At 51.8% G+C, this 14,525-nt stretch overlaps 1 protein-coding gene across 1 annotated transcript; it reads right to left on the reverse strand.

The window, feature by feature from the left end:
- Nucleotides 1-664: 664 nt before the first annotated feature.
- Nucleotides 665-13,698, reverse strand: HBEGF (heparin binding EGF like growth factor). Its single transcript, XM_056124391.1, has 5 exons — nt 13,319-13,698; nt 12,934-13,107; nt 9,355-9,532; nt 3,635-3,790; nt 665-2,744 (listed from the first exon to the last, which is right to left on the reverse strand). Exons 1-5 carry the CDS (start codon nt 13,362-13,364, stop codon nt 2,672-2,674), a joined length of 627 nt encoding a protein of 208 aa, XP_055980366.1. The 5' UTR covers nt 13,365-13,698; the 3' UTR covers nt 665-2,671.
- Nucleotides 13,699-14,525: the final 827 nt, after the last annotated feature.

Consider the following 14,525-nt stretch of genomic DNA (forward strand, 5'->3'; position numbering starts at 1 on the left):
ATGCCTGCTTACAGCAATATCCCAAAGGTGGGGTTGACAAGGTTTGCTGATGAATTGGCCATAGAACATGAGGAGGGAATCAGAATTGCCTGGCTTCTGCCTGTTTTGCAAATATAGCAGAGGAGAATCATTGCAGAGCTGAAGCTCCATGGACAGAGCAAGTGGATTTCACTCCCATGGTGGTGTGCATTCAACTCAGGGCTCTCTATCAAGCAACCACCTCGTTCCTACCCAAAACTCTATGTGAAAGACTGTTCTTTCTGTCTCTGAGTTAGTCTGATGTCAGTATTAAGACAAGTCATTGAATTCCCACACCAATCCTAGCTTTGTCACTCACCAGCAGTGTGTCCTCAGGCAAGTTACTTCACCTCTCCAAAACTCAATTGACTTAACATAGAGGCCAATACCATATACCAAGTCGGGGTTTAGGAAATACCTAACCTAAAGCAGGTCAGTTAAAACAAGCAGACAGGAGGCCAGAGAAATAGTACCTTGGGTAAAGGTGCTTTCCTTGCAGGAGACAGAACAAGGCTTGATTCCCGGGAATCCATATGGTCTCTGGAGTACCTCCAGGAGTGATACCTGAGCACAAATCTGGGTGTAGCCCCCAAACAAAACCAAAACAAACAAGCAAAAAAAACTCAAGCAGATATAAGAATATGGAGTAAGGGTTATCTTTATTTGGATTGCAAAGTATAAATATGAACCAGGTTTGAAAATACAGTTGGTAACAATTCAAAAATTTCCAGAAGGGACCATGACAGCACATCTTTGCATTGGGGTGGGGGAGGTGAGTGCATCTACACACAGAAGCCTTCCCTCACCTCCAACTTTTTCTGTAGTAATTGGGTAAGTTATCAATACCAAGAACAGTCAGTGCCAATGTTGCCTGTTCCTCCTCAGCCTTGTTCTTTGCTAACACCTTCTCTAAAATGCACCTCTGCTGCGCTGACCCCTGCATGGAGTAGCACCAGAAGAACGACAGGAATAAGAGAAATGTCTTGACACAAGGGAAAACGAGTTCACACTCGGTGGGTTGGGGTCATGGGGAGCAAGGGGAGAGGAAGGCTTGCAGGTGTGGAAGCCCAATCTCTTTCAAGATTTGGCTGGGCAAGGACACAGGGCAACACTGATAAGTCACACTTTGACACCAGCACCTTGGCTTTCAAAACACAAACAGTAGACAAAATCATCTAGGCATGACTGCAGTCCAACTCACAGAGTGGACCTGACCAAGTTAACGCCTACACCCTGGCCATACAGAACTCCCGCTGCGACACTCTAGTCATGGAAGATCTTCAGAAACATGGAGAGATGACAGATCACTACAGACGGGCACAGAGTCACCGCAGATTTGGGATGGAGGAGTGTGATACTAACCAGATGGGGAGAGAGGGGATGTCGGGGTGGTGGGCCAGGACATTGCCAACGTAACAGTCGAGGCACTTGAAATATTATTGTTAGATTGTTAAAAACTAAATAAATTAACATACATAAAATAAATATATAATTTAAGAGGCATAAACAAACAAACAAACAAACATAGTTGTTATTTTTTTTCCTATCTGGGTAGAAATCCCCAAATTCAGAGTTCTCCGGCTTGTGGTATTTCACAGTTAGCTCATCAAATCCAGAGCTGGAGGGTCCAAGTAACACATCCCTTGGTAGCTACTTGAGTACATGGCTTCTTGCTCTTTGTTATTTTCTCCCAATATACCTTTCTTTCCTTCTCTCTTCTTCTTCTTCTTTTTCTTCCCCCTCTTCCTCTACTTCTTCTTTCAGTCAAAGATCCTGGAGCATATGGAATTTAACTGGCATTTCAATCCAGAAGATAAGTGTTTAAACAAACTTATGGGGGTGGGGGAAACTTGGGGTTTGGTGGAGGAGGATCAGACGGGCACTTAAGGCCTCTCTTCTCTGCTTTCTTCTGACCCAGAGCCTCTTGGGTATGTTTTGTTCAACCTGAGAGGGCTCTGGATTTTGGCAAGCCATCATGGGAGACCCCGCCTAGCTATCAAAAGGGGCTTCATGGCTGGTGGTGAAGTCCTTCCTCTCTTCTGAGTCTCTAATGAACCCGTGTCTTCTCAGAAGTAGCTGTCCCAGACGATTCTGAAGCACAGAAGAAGGCGTGTCAAGCCTAGTCTGTTCATAAGAGGCCTTAAGAGCGTTCAGTTCTGGGCCTGCCCTCAGGAACGTTATCTCACTTGCTGGTCTCAATGCTTCTTTGCTTGCTTTATTTCCATGTTGGAGAAGTCTGCGTTCTCTCGAGGACCCAAACTTCTCTCTTTCTCTCCCCTCACATCTTCCTAAACAAGTTTCAATAAAAACTACCTTGCTTCACCAATTAAAAAAAAAAAAAACAGAACAAGAGTCTTCACGTCCAAGTTTAAAAGATGGAAAGATCATCTGGAAAGAGGTGGGAAGGAGCAGATGAGGCTGGAGATCTCAGGCATCTTTCTCTGTAGCTCTTAGCGACTTTCACTCGAAGTGGACATGAAGCACCGTCAACCTCTTCAAAAATGTTCCGCAGCCGGACCCACACTGCACTGGGGCCCCTCTGCTAGCCTCTCAGTCCAGAGACGATTTCAGCATGTCTTGAAACAGATCCAGGAAAGGTGATGATGGTACTCCTGGGTCAAGGGTGGCCCTTCACCATGGACGCAGGTCTCTCTCAGTGAGAAGTGGTCATGCCCAACTTCACTTTCTCTTCATTTTCCACATCGTAACCTCCTCGCCTGTGGTACCTGAGGAAGACAGGTCCTGTGAGCAAATCCTTGCCTATGACAGGACATAGGATAAGTTCTTTAAAAAAAAAATAAATTCAATCACGTGATTTCTTCCATTAGTTAAAAAACTGGGAGAATATGGCAGGCCAACAGAGCTCCCATCTAAGCCCAAGTGTTCCGAGATGCCTGCCATTGACAGCAGGCTATGATGTGTTAAAAACTTGGACCAGAGAAACAGTATAGGGGCTAAGGCACTTGTCTTGCTTGCAGTTGACAAGTTCTGGTTCTATCTCTGGCACTACATCTGGTCCCCTGAGCACTGCCAGGAGTGATCCCTGAGCAGAGTAAGCCCCCAAACCAAAAACAACAAAGAACTTTCACCTCATTTGACACATTCTCTCAACATCCTTATGAGGTAAGTAAACAAATATTAAAATCACTGAAAGAGGAGCCGGAGGGATAGGTACAGTCGGCAGGCTGACCCAGGGTCGGCTCAATCCCCGCCATCCCACATGGTCCCCCAAGCACCACCAGGAGTGATTCCTGAGCACTGGAGGTCAGGTGCCCAGTGCTCACAAGCTTTACCAAGAACACCGTCTCTTGACTACCACACCACATACTATTCAAGAACAAGGGAGAAGAGACCGTGGGGCTCCACGGGCAGGTGATGGGGTTGTGAGAAGCAGGACTCTCTGTGCTCTCGCAAATTTGATCTGGGGTCCCAGATATTTGATTCAGGGCATTGTTCTGACTGAGAAACCAGATTCCTGAAGACTCTGCAGCCGGGGACGCCAATCAGACCCCTTGCCTGGATTTAGGGGGATGAAGAGTTCATGCGGTCACCAAGCTGGGAGACTCAGGAGAAACAGCCATGGAAGCAATTAGCCTGCAGGGGTCTCCCAGCGCACCTGAACATGAGAAGTCCCACGATGACAAGCAGACAGACAGATGACAGTACCACCGCCACCACGGCCAGGATCGTTGTGTGGTCGTATGAATACAACGGATTCTCCACTGGGAGACTCAGCCCGTGACACCTCTCTCCGTGGTAACCTAGGTGGCAGCTGGTTTGAGATAGAACAAAGAGGAAAGAGGAGATGAAGTTAGTGGTTTGACTGCTAATGCTTGGCAACAGTATATCAATGCTGTCATTCCCCACTCCTCAAGCCCTCAGCTACAGGCCCCTGACCAAGATCCTGACCCCCACTCTATTATGCTTTAGTTGAAGACACTTTCAAAAGCCCCTCAGCGAGGACAGAGAAATAATTCAGGGGTGAGATGCTTGCTTTGCACATGGTCTGGTTGCATCCTCAACACCCCCCTAGGATGCCCTGAGTCCCACCAAGAATGATCCCTGAGCATAGAACCATGAGTAATGCCTGAGCACCATCAGGTTTGGTCCCAAAATTCAAAAAATAAAAATGAAAGTCCCTTGGAAGGTTCTGCAGCCTCCCTACCTCATCCCATGCCTCCATGCCCTTCCCTTCTCCACTCTTACTGCTTCTCTGGCCTGTAATTCCTGCCCCAGGCAGGGAGGACTGTGAAGTCTCAACTAAAAACGTTCTGTGTGTACATAACGTGTGATGTGTGTGTTAGACCTTCTGTCTAAGCCCGTTGAGAGGATCAGGGCACAGGGCTAGTGGCTGCGCTGACAGGACTACATATCATTCCCTCTAGTGAGGCCCCTCAGCACTGTGACCAGAAATAAACGCAGCCTTCCCCATCAATGCTTCCAGCGTCTGCCCTGCCTATTAATAGGCCTGTTCCTTTGCCAGGAGTCATTTTTCTCAAGTTCGCTTCATTGAACTTCCAGTTTCCTCTGGGTGCAGCCCAGGAGCTTCACTTGGAACCTTTGGTCTCTGAACCCTGGGCCTCTTTACCACAGGACAAAGCCAGATAACATCTACCATTGCATGGAAGAATGTCAGAAACAACCCTTTGGCTCTTCTCACTCAATAAATAAATCAGAGGGCGGCTGCCTCTTCTAACACAAAGCACTTCCTGCCAGCTCCTCAGAAGACTGGAAGTGAGGTGCTTATGGTTGGACAGGCACGTGCACATTCCCTCCTTTATCTGAGTCCCCCAGAGGCCCTTTGATGTAGGCAGGGAACCCCATTACAGAGAAGCTGAGTGGTTTCCCCAAGCTCATAAGAAGTGCGGAGATGTGAAATGGATAGTCTGATGCCCACTGTGGGGGTGGAGGTGGGGGGCTCCCCTCAGGTCCCATGATAGCCTGCCCCAATCAGGGGAGCAGAGGCGCTATAAGCCAGGCACTCGCACCCACAAATAGAGTCCTAGGAAACTAATGGCCCTCAATCCACAGCTTCACCTCCTCAGGGAGGGAGCTGGACACTGGCCTCGCAGCAAGAGCTCAGGGAGGTGGACCTGACCAGACCTGGCCGTGCTGAGTCCTCCCAGCCCCTCCTCAGCTACTCCGGCTCCTGTTAGCTGCTCTGGGGAACCGCCTCACGCAGCATGCACAGGCCAAGTCCAGCCTCCCGTGCACCTGTGCCTCCAGCCCAGGATGAAGTTCTGGGAGCTTCCCTGAGAAATCCCTGGTGCACAGCACTTTATCGTTTACAAGACACGGTCCTCATAGAGTAGTGCGGGCGAGATCATCTGAAATAATCTTAACAAACATTAAAGACTTACTATCAGCCAAGTGCTTTGTTGAATAGTTTTATAAAGATCATTTCATTAATCTTAAAATTATCTCTATAGAGCCGGAGTGATAGTACAGTGGGTAGGGCATTGGGCATTTGTCTTGCATGTGGTCAACTCAGGTTCAATCCCCGGCTTCCCATATTGGCGCGAGTGCCTGCCAGGACTAATTCCTGAGTGCAGAGCCTTGAGTAACTCCTGAGCTTGCTGGGTGTGACCCAAAAAGAAAAAAAAAATCTAAAGGAACTTGAGAGCTAGTATGGGAGCTAAAGCACTTGCCTTTGCATATGGTGACCCCCCCCCCGCCACTTCAATCCCCATATTTTTTACTTATTGTTTTATTTTTTCCATGCTAGGGCTGGAACCCAGGACCTCATATATTAAGTCCTGTGCTCTGCCCCCACGCCACATCCCAGCTCTCTCCCCACTATAAAGATGTGGACACTGGGCGTCAGTTGCTGTTGGATAAGGTGCTGGGTGGCACAGAAATGGGAGGCAGCGCCAGGATTCCACCCAGCAGTCTGGATGACTCCCAAAACTGCTCTCCTGGCAGGGGAGGGAAAACGAGGTTGAGCCTGTTTTTCACTCCCAGCCCATCCTTCAAACCCCTCAGGTAGTTACTCAGATGATAGAAATAAAGCTTGGCCTCAGAGTCCCGCAATTCAGTTACATAATCCCTCCACCGCCACCCTGAGTCAAAAAGATAATAATGTAAACATCCTAATATTACCCCTTCCCCTCCCTTTCCAGACGACTCTGGCTTCCCCAGGGAAGGAGGGGGATGAGGACATTCCAAGCATCCCAGGACTGGGGGGGCAAGATCGTGTATCTAGCCTGGAACCAGACCCATCAAATGGGGACACGTTCCCCTAATATGTCTGTGACCCAATTCACAGCGTCGCTGACAAGCAGAGCACAAATGCGTCTGAATCCCCGGACAGCTTCTGAGCTGGGCTTCTCTGCCCCGCCTTCCAGGATGTGGAAGGGCCGCCATCTGATGGCAAGGGCTCTGAAAACCCGGGCTCCACACTGGTTCCGCGACTATTCCTAGCCAAGTGGTCCTGCACAAGGTACTTTTATCTTCCCAAGGTTTGGTTTCCTCGAGCGAAGCACAGGAGTAAGACCTGTCTGCCTCACTGTGCCACTGTGGAGATCCAGGGAAATGACAGAGAGAGAAGCACATGATCCAAGGCTGAGCCTGACCCACAGTGAGTTATTACATAACCCAATACTACAGACATTGCTCCTAGTCTGAAGACCATGGCACCAAAGGAGCCCAAGAGAAAGGGGCCGGCCCGGCTTTCTGGCATCTGGGCAGTGCCCACAAGTGGACTTTCTCTTTGCCAGGTCTGAGGCTGCTCAGTCCAGCTGCCCCCATCTTTCCTGCAACCACAGGAAACTTTGTAGCCAATTGCCTAGGTCAGCAGCCAACCAGGAGCCCCAGGAAACTGCTCCTTGAGGGCAACTTTTGGCTGGTGACACAAAAGGGTTTTCCCGTGGACAGTGGCTGCAGAGAGTTGCGTTCCGGAAGCCAGCGAGCCTCACACTCACGGAGGCAACCCCGACACACCCTGGCTGACGGTTCCTGGGGCTGGCGGCATGAAAGAGCCACAAAAGGCTACAGAGACGGATGCCCAGATGCCTCATTTCTCCCAACCAGGAGCCCTCTGTTTCCTTGCCATCTTCAGCCATGAGTACAAAGCCTGAAGGCAAGAGGGAACCCCACCAGACAGAGCCCAGCCCCGCTGACACTCTGCCAGATATAGTACTACACTTGCAGGCTGCTAGAATTCTTAAGATCCCGCATGGTAACTCCCGCCTTCTAGAAATCTTGCTCACTCTCTAAAGTCAGGAACAGGGACGGCCCCATGCCACAGAGGGGCCTAAAGCACACAGACCCAGCACTGGGGCCATGGTCTGGTTCCATCCACTTGCTTAGCTCTTCAGGTGAGTCACCTATTTCCAGCTCCAGTTTCCTCTTTCAGGTTCAGAGAGCAAGACCTATGGCCCAGCCCACCCAGCGCAGAGTAACTGAGACACGGAAATTATGGCTCACATAATACTGGGTTCGACTCACATGAAATGCAAATTGTGAGGCTTCCTCACTATCCCCAGGGCCAGCTGGGGCCGTGGTAATGGAGTTGGTCCAGTCCCACTCTACAGAGAGCAGTCCCTAAGCACTGTCTCTGAGCTGTCCCGCACCAACATCTGGGGCTGGTTTGGCCCAGACAGGTCCCTGGCTTAACTCCAGCCTGACTGTCCTCAGAATCACTGTTCCCACCCAGTGCGAATGATGCTCTTCTATAAATTTAAGACAGACACTTCCTGGCCTGTTCCCAAGACTTTGAAAAGGTAATGTAGGGTTTCTATGACATTCTTAAGCAATCCTGCCTAATACCAGTGACAAGGGTGTTCTAAAAGGAATAGATAAGTGACCATGGCAATCGATAGGCCTCTACCAATTACAGGGAACTGTGCTATGGAGCACCAATGAAGAAAACAGAAAGATTTAAAAAGCCAAGGGATCTTAGGGAGAGGTAGATGAGTATGTTGATGATGGGTGTGGTGTTGGAATTATGTGTATGAAAAACCACTATTAACAGAATTGTTAGTCATGGAATTTCAATCAATCAATATAAATATGTATATATATGTATACATATATATTTATGTAATTTTTAAAGCCAAGAAATCTGTCCCAATGACACTAACGATGTCAGGCTGCTGGCCTCTTGGGCCTGGTGAAAATCAGGATGCACCCAATCATCTCTTGCCCTGATGCACAGCCTCCCGCGCCACCCCAGCGGAAGCATGTACATGTTTGCAGTCAGACATGGGTGTTGGCCTCCGCACACTGGCAACTTTATGCCTTCCAGAGAGCATGGCAGTTCCGTCATCCCGGAGGGGTTGCCAAGGCCGGTGTTTGCTGGGCTTGGCCTGGCTGAGCAGCTGGGAAACCCACAGCCCTGCCACCCACACCCCGGCCCAAGGAAAGGGCGGTGCTGCTGACGGGGGGCTGATGCCTGCTGCTCAGGCTCCATTTCCGTCAATCTTGCACAAGGAACGTGTCCTCACTCCAGTGACCGAAGTTCCTGCCCTTTCTGTTCCCCCCCTCCTGGAACTTGCCAGAAAGAGGAAGAGAGGCTTCCCCCTTCTCCCGTGATAAGGGAGAAGAGTCAAGAGTTTTCCAGCGTGGGGATAGTGCCTCCACCTGGGGTGTGAGGGGGGTGGAATAATCCAATGGGGAAGCAGCAGCCTTGGGAGCAACCAGGAGTCTCTTTCTGTTTGTTCCCTTAAAAAAGGCAGAGTTGAGGCTGAAGGATAGTACAGTGGATAGGGAGCTTGCCTTGTAGGTGGCTGACCCGGGAGCAATCCCCAGCACCCTGTGGTCCTCAACAGGAGTGATCCCTGAGTGCAGAGCCTTGAGCATTGCCAGGGGTGGCCCAGAAGCAAAAACAGAAAAAAGAAGGAAGATTTCAAAGGGATGTGGAGTACTTTTGTCTGAAATGAGGCCAAATAATTCTGGGATCTTCTGCCTTATATCAACCTGCATTTGCTCCTCAGGTGCAAGTATTCTTGCAGAGCATGAGAACAGAAACCCCTCAGACCTGCCATTGGTGTCCCTGCACCCAGGAAGCCCACTCTGCCAGATTCCTGGCTGGCATCTCCCAGCTGGAATCTTGCAAGAGGCTAAAATGAAGGCACCTCTCTAGGCCACTTGCTCATATCTGGGCAAGCAGGAAATATCTCCGAGGATGGAAGCGTCACAAACCCACCCAAAGGAAATGACATCCTACAGGGGCTTGGGGGGGGGGGGCAGCCCCTTCCTCTAACTAAAAATATTTTTCCTGCTCCCAACTTCCGTGCAGAGGTTGAGAAGAACTGGGTGGCATTATGAATGGAAAGAATAGTGAGAACAAACAACAGCCACGTGGCTGACCAAGGGCTCTGAGGAAGGGACACTTACATGCAGGACGGGACCCGGAGCTTCTTAACGTATTTGCATTCACCGTGGATACAGAAGTCCTTGTATTTCCGAAGACATGGGTCTCTCTTCTTCCCCAAGCCCTTGCCTTTCTTCTTTCTCTTCCCACGCTCCTCCTTGCTCGGTGTGGCCAGAGCTTGTGGTTTGGAGGAGAAGGCAGCTGCAGGAAAAGTTCCCGGTTAGTCTGAGTCTCTCAGCGGGAAGACTCAACGGGCGTCCAGATGGGATGTGAGGATGGACGCTGGGACTAAGCCTGTCCTCAGAAGCCGGGGAATTCCCAAGGGCAGAACCGCAGAAAATAAGAATCTCAGAACAAAACACAATCAAGGGTTGGGGGGGGGGGGGTGTCCCAAGATAAACATTTCACAAACTCAATTTAAAAGCCTATTTCTGGGACTGGAGCGATATGCACCCCCATACGGTTCCCTAAGCCCGCCAGGAGAGAGCCCTGAGCTCAGAGCCAGGAGTAAGTCCTGAGCACTGTTAGTTGTGCCCAAAAAAGAAAATAAAAACCCCACTCATACAAAAAAGCCTAATTCCAAGAATGCTGACTTCTTTCGAGTAACTGCAGCTGATTGGGCTGTTCCAGCAGCCTCACCCCCTCTTCCCCGTCCATCACCATCTCCTACTTCCCCTCGCCCACTTGATTCTATTTTGGCTTTAAATCAGCTTCATTTCCTGATGCTACACTCAGTGACCCACTTGCAGGAAGACAGCGTCAGAGATAAAAATTACTTCTAGGTACTTGGAGGTTGGGTTGGGTTTTTTTTTTGCAAGGGGGAGGGGAAAACCTTTAAAATAAGAATAGCACTTTGCATATTTGAAAGTGGCAAGGAGAGGAAATCTTCAAAGTTCTCATCACAAGGGGAAAAATGTGTTACTATGTATGGCGATGAATACTAACCAGACTTACTGCTGTGATCGTTTCATAATACCATAATACATATAGTGAATCCTGTAGCATACCTGAAACTCATGTGATGTTTATGTCAATTGACCTCAGTGAAAAAAAAAGGGGGGGGTGCCCATGTCCATATGATCTCTCTGATGACAACAGAGCAGTCAAACTCAAAGAAATGAGCATCCAGCTAGAGCTTTGCTGCTCGGACTTCACGCACAGGACTGACCTCACTCTGTAAAGAAACGGGTAAGCCCTGGGCAGCTTATCTCTATCAAAGCTCTACTTACATTTATGCTCAAATGTTTATTTAGTCCTTTCTAGGATGGGGAGTACAGGGCACATAAGGTAGAGAATTGGAAAGCAAAAGGAGGAAGGAACTTGGAAGGATCCAGAAGGAACTAGAACAATTGTGACACCTCCCATTCTTTCCATACTTTGAAGGGGAAAAAACTTCACACATTTAACCTGGACTGACCATGGGCAATGCCCATCAGCCCAGGGAGCTGGTCTCAGTTCCCACCACTCGTCTCCAGCAGAAAACAGGTACCCACTGCCCATGGCTCTATCCCCATGGCTGGCAGAAGGTGGGGGGTGGGGCACAGCAGATACTCGACTGGATACTGGGAATCCTTAAGCTGGATGGAAGCAACTCAAAGAACATCATCATCCCTTTCCATCTTCAGATGAAAAACTTGGGGTCCCAAAAGATGGAGTTGGGGTCAGGGAAATAGCTCAAAGGGCTAGTGTACATGCTTTGCATCCCAGCGGCCTGGGCTTAATCCACAGCACTGTCTGGTCCCCAGAGCACCACCAGAATTGGTGCCCGAGCACTGAGTCAAGAGTAGCTCCTGCGCATCACTGTGTATCGCCCCCAAAAACAAACTAAACAAAAGGCAGAGTCACTTGCCCGAGATCAGGCAGAGCTGGGGCTAGAACCATGGTCTCTGGACTCTCTGTCCAGTACAATATTCCCCATAGGTCATGTCACCTATACAGCCCTGGCCCTTCCCTGACAGCTCTAATGCACCTGGGATGCTAAGCCAAGAGCAAGACAATGAGCAGGCTCGGGAGTCAGCAGACCTGTGCTCCAATTTCGGCCATGTGATCCAGCATATTGCTCAATCTCTCTGAACCCTGGGTTTCTCGGTAAAACATGGAGAGTAAGGGATCCAGTTTCAGAGCGGCGCTATAAGGATTAAATGAACCACGATAATATGGCAAGTGCCTAGAACACGTCGGCACATAAAAAAACTGGTAAGAGTTATTTATTTTAGATGATAGCATCTCTAGACCCAAAAAATAGTCCTAGGGCAGCAAAGCCAAGAGGAGCGAAAACCAGCAGGTGCCAAGATTCCCAGGCCTGGCTTCCTCTGGTGGAGATCGGACTCCTACAGAGCTCAGAAAGGGAGGTGAGAGCGCAGAGGAGCCCGTGGCCAAAGTGTAGTAAAACTCAAGCAGGCAGGCCCTGCCAGGGAGAGAGTGACAGGGTGACAGCCAGGCTCCTGCCCAGGAGAGGAACAGTGAGTCAGGTCTGCAGAGGTATGGGGAGCAGCCATGTGGGCGGGGAGTGAGTCACAGCCCCACTCTGCCCAGCCGAGGAGCGGGCCAGGGGAATCCAGGTTGTTCAGGCCACGAGCGCCCCACAGGGCCACTGTGAGAGGGAGAGTCAGTTCCACAGCAGACCCCTGGCTTAGGCAAAGCAGAGACGGCACCCAAGGGAAGTCTCTGCTGTGATTTCCACCAGAGTCTTCCGGAAGGAGGAACTGGCCTGGAGCCGGGGCATGGCTTCAGCCAAGCAGAATCGTTCAGGCTCCGGGACTCAGACACCCGTGACTAGGTGCTGAGAAGCCAGCGGTGCGGGAGGCCCTGGACTCTGCCCTGGACCCGACTCAGCCTCACTGCAGCCTGGAGGATCCCACCAGGCCCTTCCCGCCCAGGAGTCTCTCCTGGGTAGTGTCTGGGCACATGCACACGCTCACGCTCACTGCCTCCAGGACCATCAGGTGTCTCCTAGGGAGACCAAGACCTCCTCATGCACTCTATGGGATGGAAGAAACTAACTGTAGGTCATGGGAGGGCCCGGCATCTCCGCATCAGCTACTTCACACACAAGCGTCCTTCCAGGTGGAAATCAGGACTTTCACATAGTGACTCAAGGAATGGAGCCGGAGAGATAGTCTAAGACTTAAGACACTTGCTTGCCCTGCTCACAGCTGATCTGGGTTCAACCTCCAGTACAGAAATGGTACCCAGGGCCCCACCAGAAGTGACCCTTAAGCACAGAGCCGGGAGTAATCCCTGAGCAGCATTGAGGTGCCCCAAAACCAAAAAGAAACACGCGAGAGAAAGCATCTCCACACTTACTCGCATCACCCAGCTCACCCGAGAATGATGGAAGTCCCCCAGACGATGTATCAGTCTCAATGTGCCCTGCAAGCACCCAGCTTCAGAACAGCTCAGCCTCTGAGACCCCCACCAAGGGTAAGAGAGAAAGTGGGGTCCATATTTCAGGTTCCCGGGGACACTTGTGGGGTGAAGCAGCTGTTACTCAAGGTTCTCCCGGAATACCCACACCCAACAGGTGTGCCCGGACAGCGGGAACCCCGGATCCGCTCAGTCTTCAACTGCTGCCCAGGGTCCGAGGAGGGGCGCCCTCTTACCTCTGAAAAGGTCCAAATCTGCCTCTTGCATGTTCACGACTTCTCGGCCTCGGCCGCCTCCCGGGGGCAGCAGCTGGTCCGTTGATTCCGTGGGAGAGTCCAGGTTGCCGGTTCCAGTCGCCAGCCCTCGCCGAAGCCGCTCCAGGCTGTCGCCGGTCACCAGCGCCGAGAGCGCTGCGGGGGTGGAGCGAGGCCGCTTGAGACCCCCGCCGGCCCAGACCTTCGGCGATCAGCACCGCGGCGGGCGCCGTCAGCCAGAGAGCGCGGGCCCCACCAAGTGGTCCGCGTCGGGGGCGCCACAGCGACCTTCCCTCCCCCAGACCCGCCTTTACTCCCCCCACCTCCGAGCACCGCGGCCCCCTGCCCCCAGCCCCCGCCCGCTCACCTGCGGCCAGAAAGACCTTCAGCACCACCGACGGCAGCAGCTTCATGGTCTCGGCGCCAGCGACAAGGCAGCAGGCACTTCGGAGGCGGCGGCGGCGGCCCCGGGGCGCTGGCACCGGAGCCGGGGCGGAGAGAGCGCACGAGACTGCGCCGGGCACCGTGCGCGGCCGGCCTCGAGTGCTAGCCTGGCTCGGAGACGTGCGCGGGCTCGCGTTCCTTCGTGCGTCCGTCAGTCTGTCCGCTCGAGCACCCGCGCCCGGATCCGGCAGGCCAGCCGCGTGCAGCGCTCAGCACCCTCGATCTACTGAGCGCTCCAGGCGCGCGGCCCGGGAATAAGGCTCCGCCGAGTGCCCAGGCTCCGCCCCGGCCCGCGCCGCCCTCGGGCGGGAGTGGGAGGCGGGGCTCACATTTTTGGGGGCTGTCCAGAGCAAGCGCGGCGTGACTGTGGGGGGGGGGGTGCCCCACCAGCAGGTGGCCGGGCCAGGTCTACGTTTCCCCAGACGCTGTCGCGCCACAGGCTTGAAACTGCCGGGCTGACCTCTGCCCTGGGACACCCCTCATTTCTTCCCCTTCGCCAGGCTTGAGGCCGCCGGCGATCCCTGCTCCCAAACAGGGGTTCCCACCCTCGCCCTCTGCTTTTCCGGAACCCGCCGTGCCTACCTACACAAGTAGAAAATAATAATCAAGATGTTTGTTATTTAAAAATCACATGGTCTCAGGGCAGAAGCCGTAGTACAGCAGCTAGGACGATAACCTTGCACGCAGCAAACCCGGGTTCGATGACCAGCATCCCATACAGTTCCCAGGAGTTAAGCCCTGAGCACCACCGGGGGTGGGTCGAGAAAGACAACAACAACAAAAAATTAATAATAATCAGATAGTATCACGAGCCCCAAGGTTACCAGAGTGTAACCAGAGACACGATTGCAGGCACTTGGTGTCAATCCAGCAAAATGAAGGAAGTTAGTTTTTATTCTTCCAGTAATTCTGACCGGCTTCAGCGCCTGTGACCCGGCACCCATGGCGCCCTTTCTTTTCCCCCAGGCTGCGTGGGTTTGCTTTAAGATTTTGGGACTCTGAACATAACCCCCAGGTGTCTGGCGCTGTAAAACAAATTTCTTGTCGGTTTCCTTACGTTTGTCCACCAAGTTCTTCCTCCACTAAAACACCCTTTCTCCCACTTCCTCAGGACCCAGCAGGCCAGCCTG

The sequence above is a fragment of the Sorex fumeus genome, unplaced genomic scaffold (genome assembly GCF_029834395.1).
Source record: "Sorex fumeus unplaced genomic scaffold, SorFum_2.1 ptg000051l, whole genome shotgun sequence".
In the NCBI taxonomy this organism is placed as follows: Eukaryota; Metazoa; Chordata; class Mammalia; order Eulipotyphla; family Soricidae; genus Sorex; species Sorex fumeus.

Coding starts and splice junctions, on each gene's coding strand:
- HBEGF (XM_056124391.1), bottom strand. CDS start 13,364: ATGAAGCTGCTGCCGTCGGTGGTGCTGAAGGTCTTTCTGGCCGCAG. Junction 9,533..12,933: donor AGATTTGGACCTTTTCAGAG/GTAAGAGGGCGC, acceptor CTTTTCCTGCAG/CTGCCTTCTCCTCCAAACCA. Junction 2,745..3,634: donor GTGGGACTTCTCATGTTCAG/GTGCGCTGGGAG, acceptor TGTCTTCCTCAG/GTACCACAGGCGAGGAGGTT.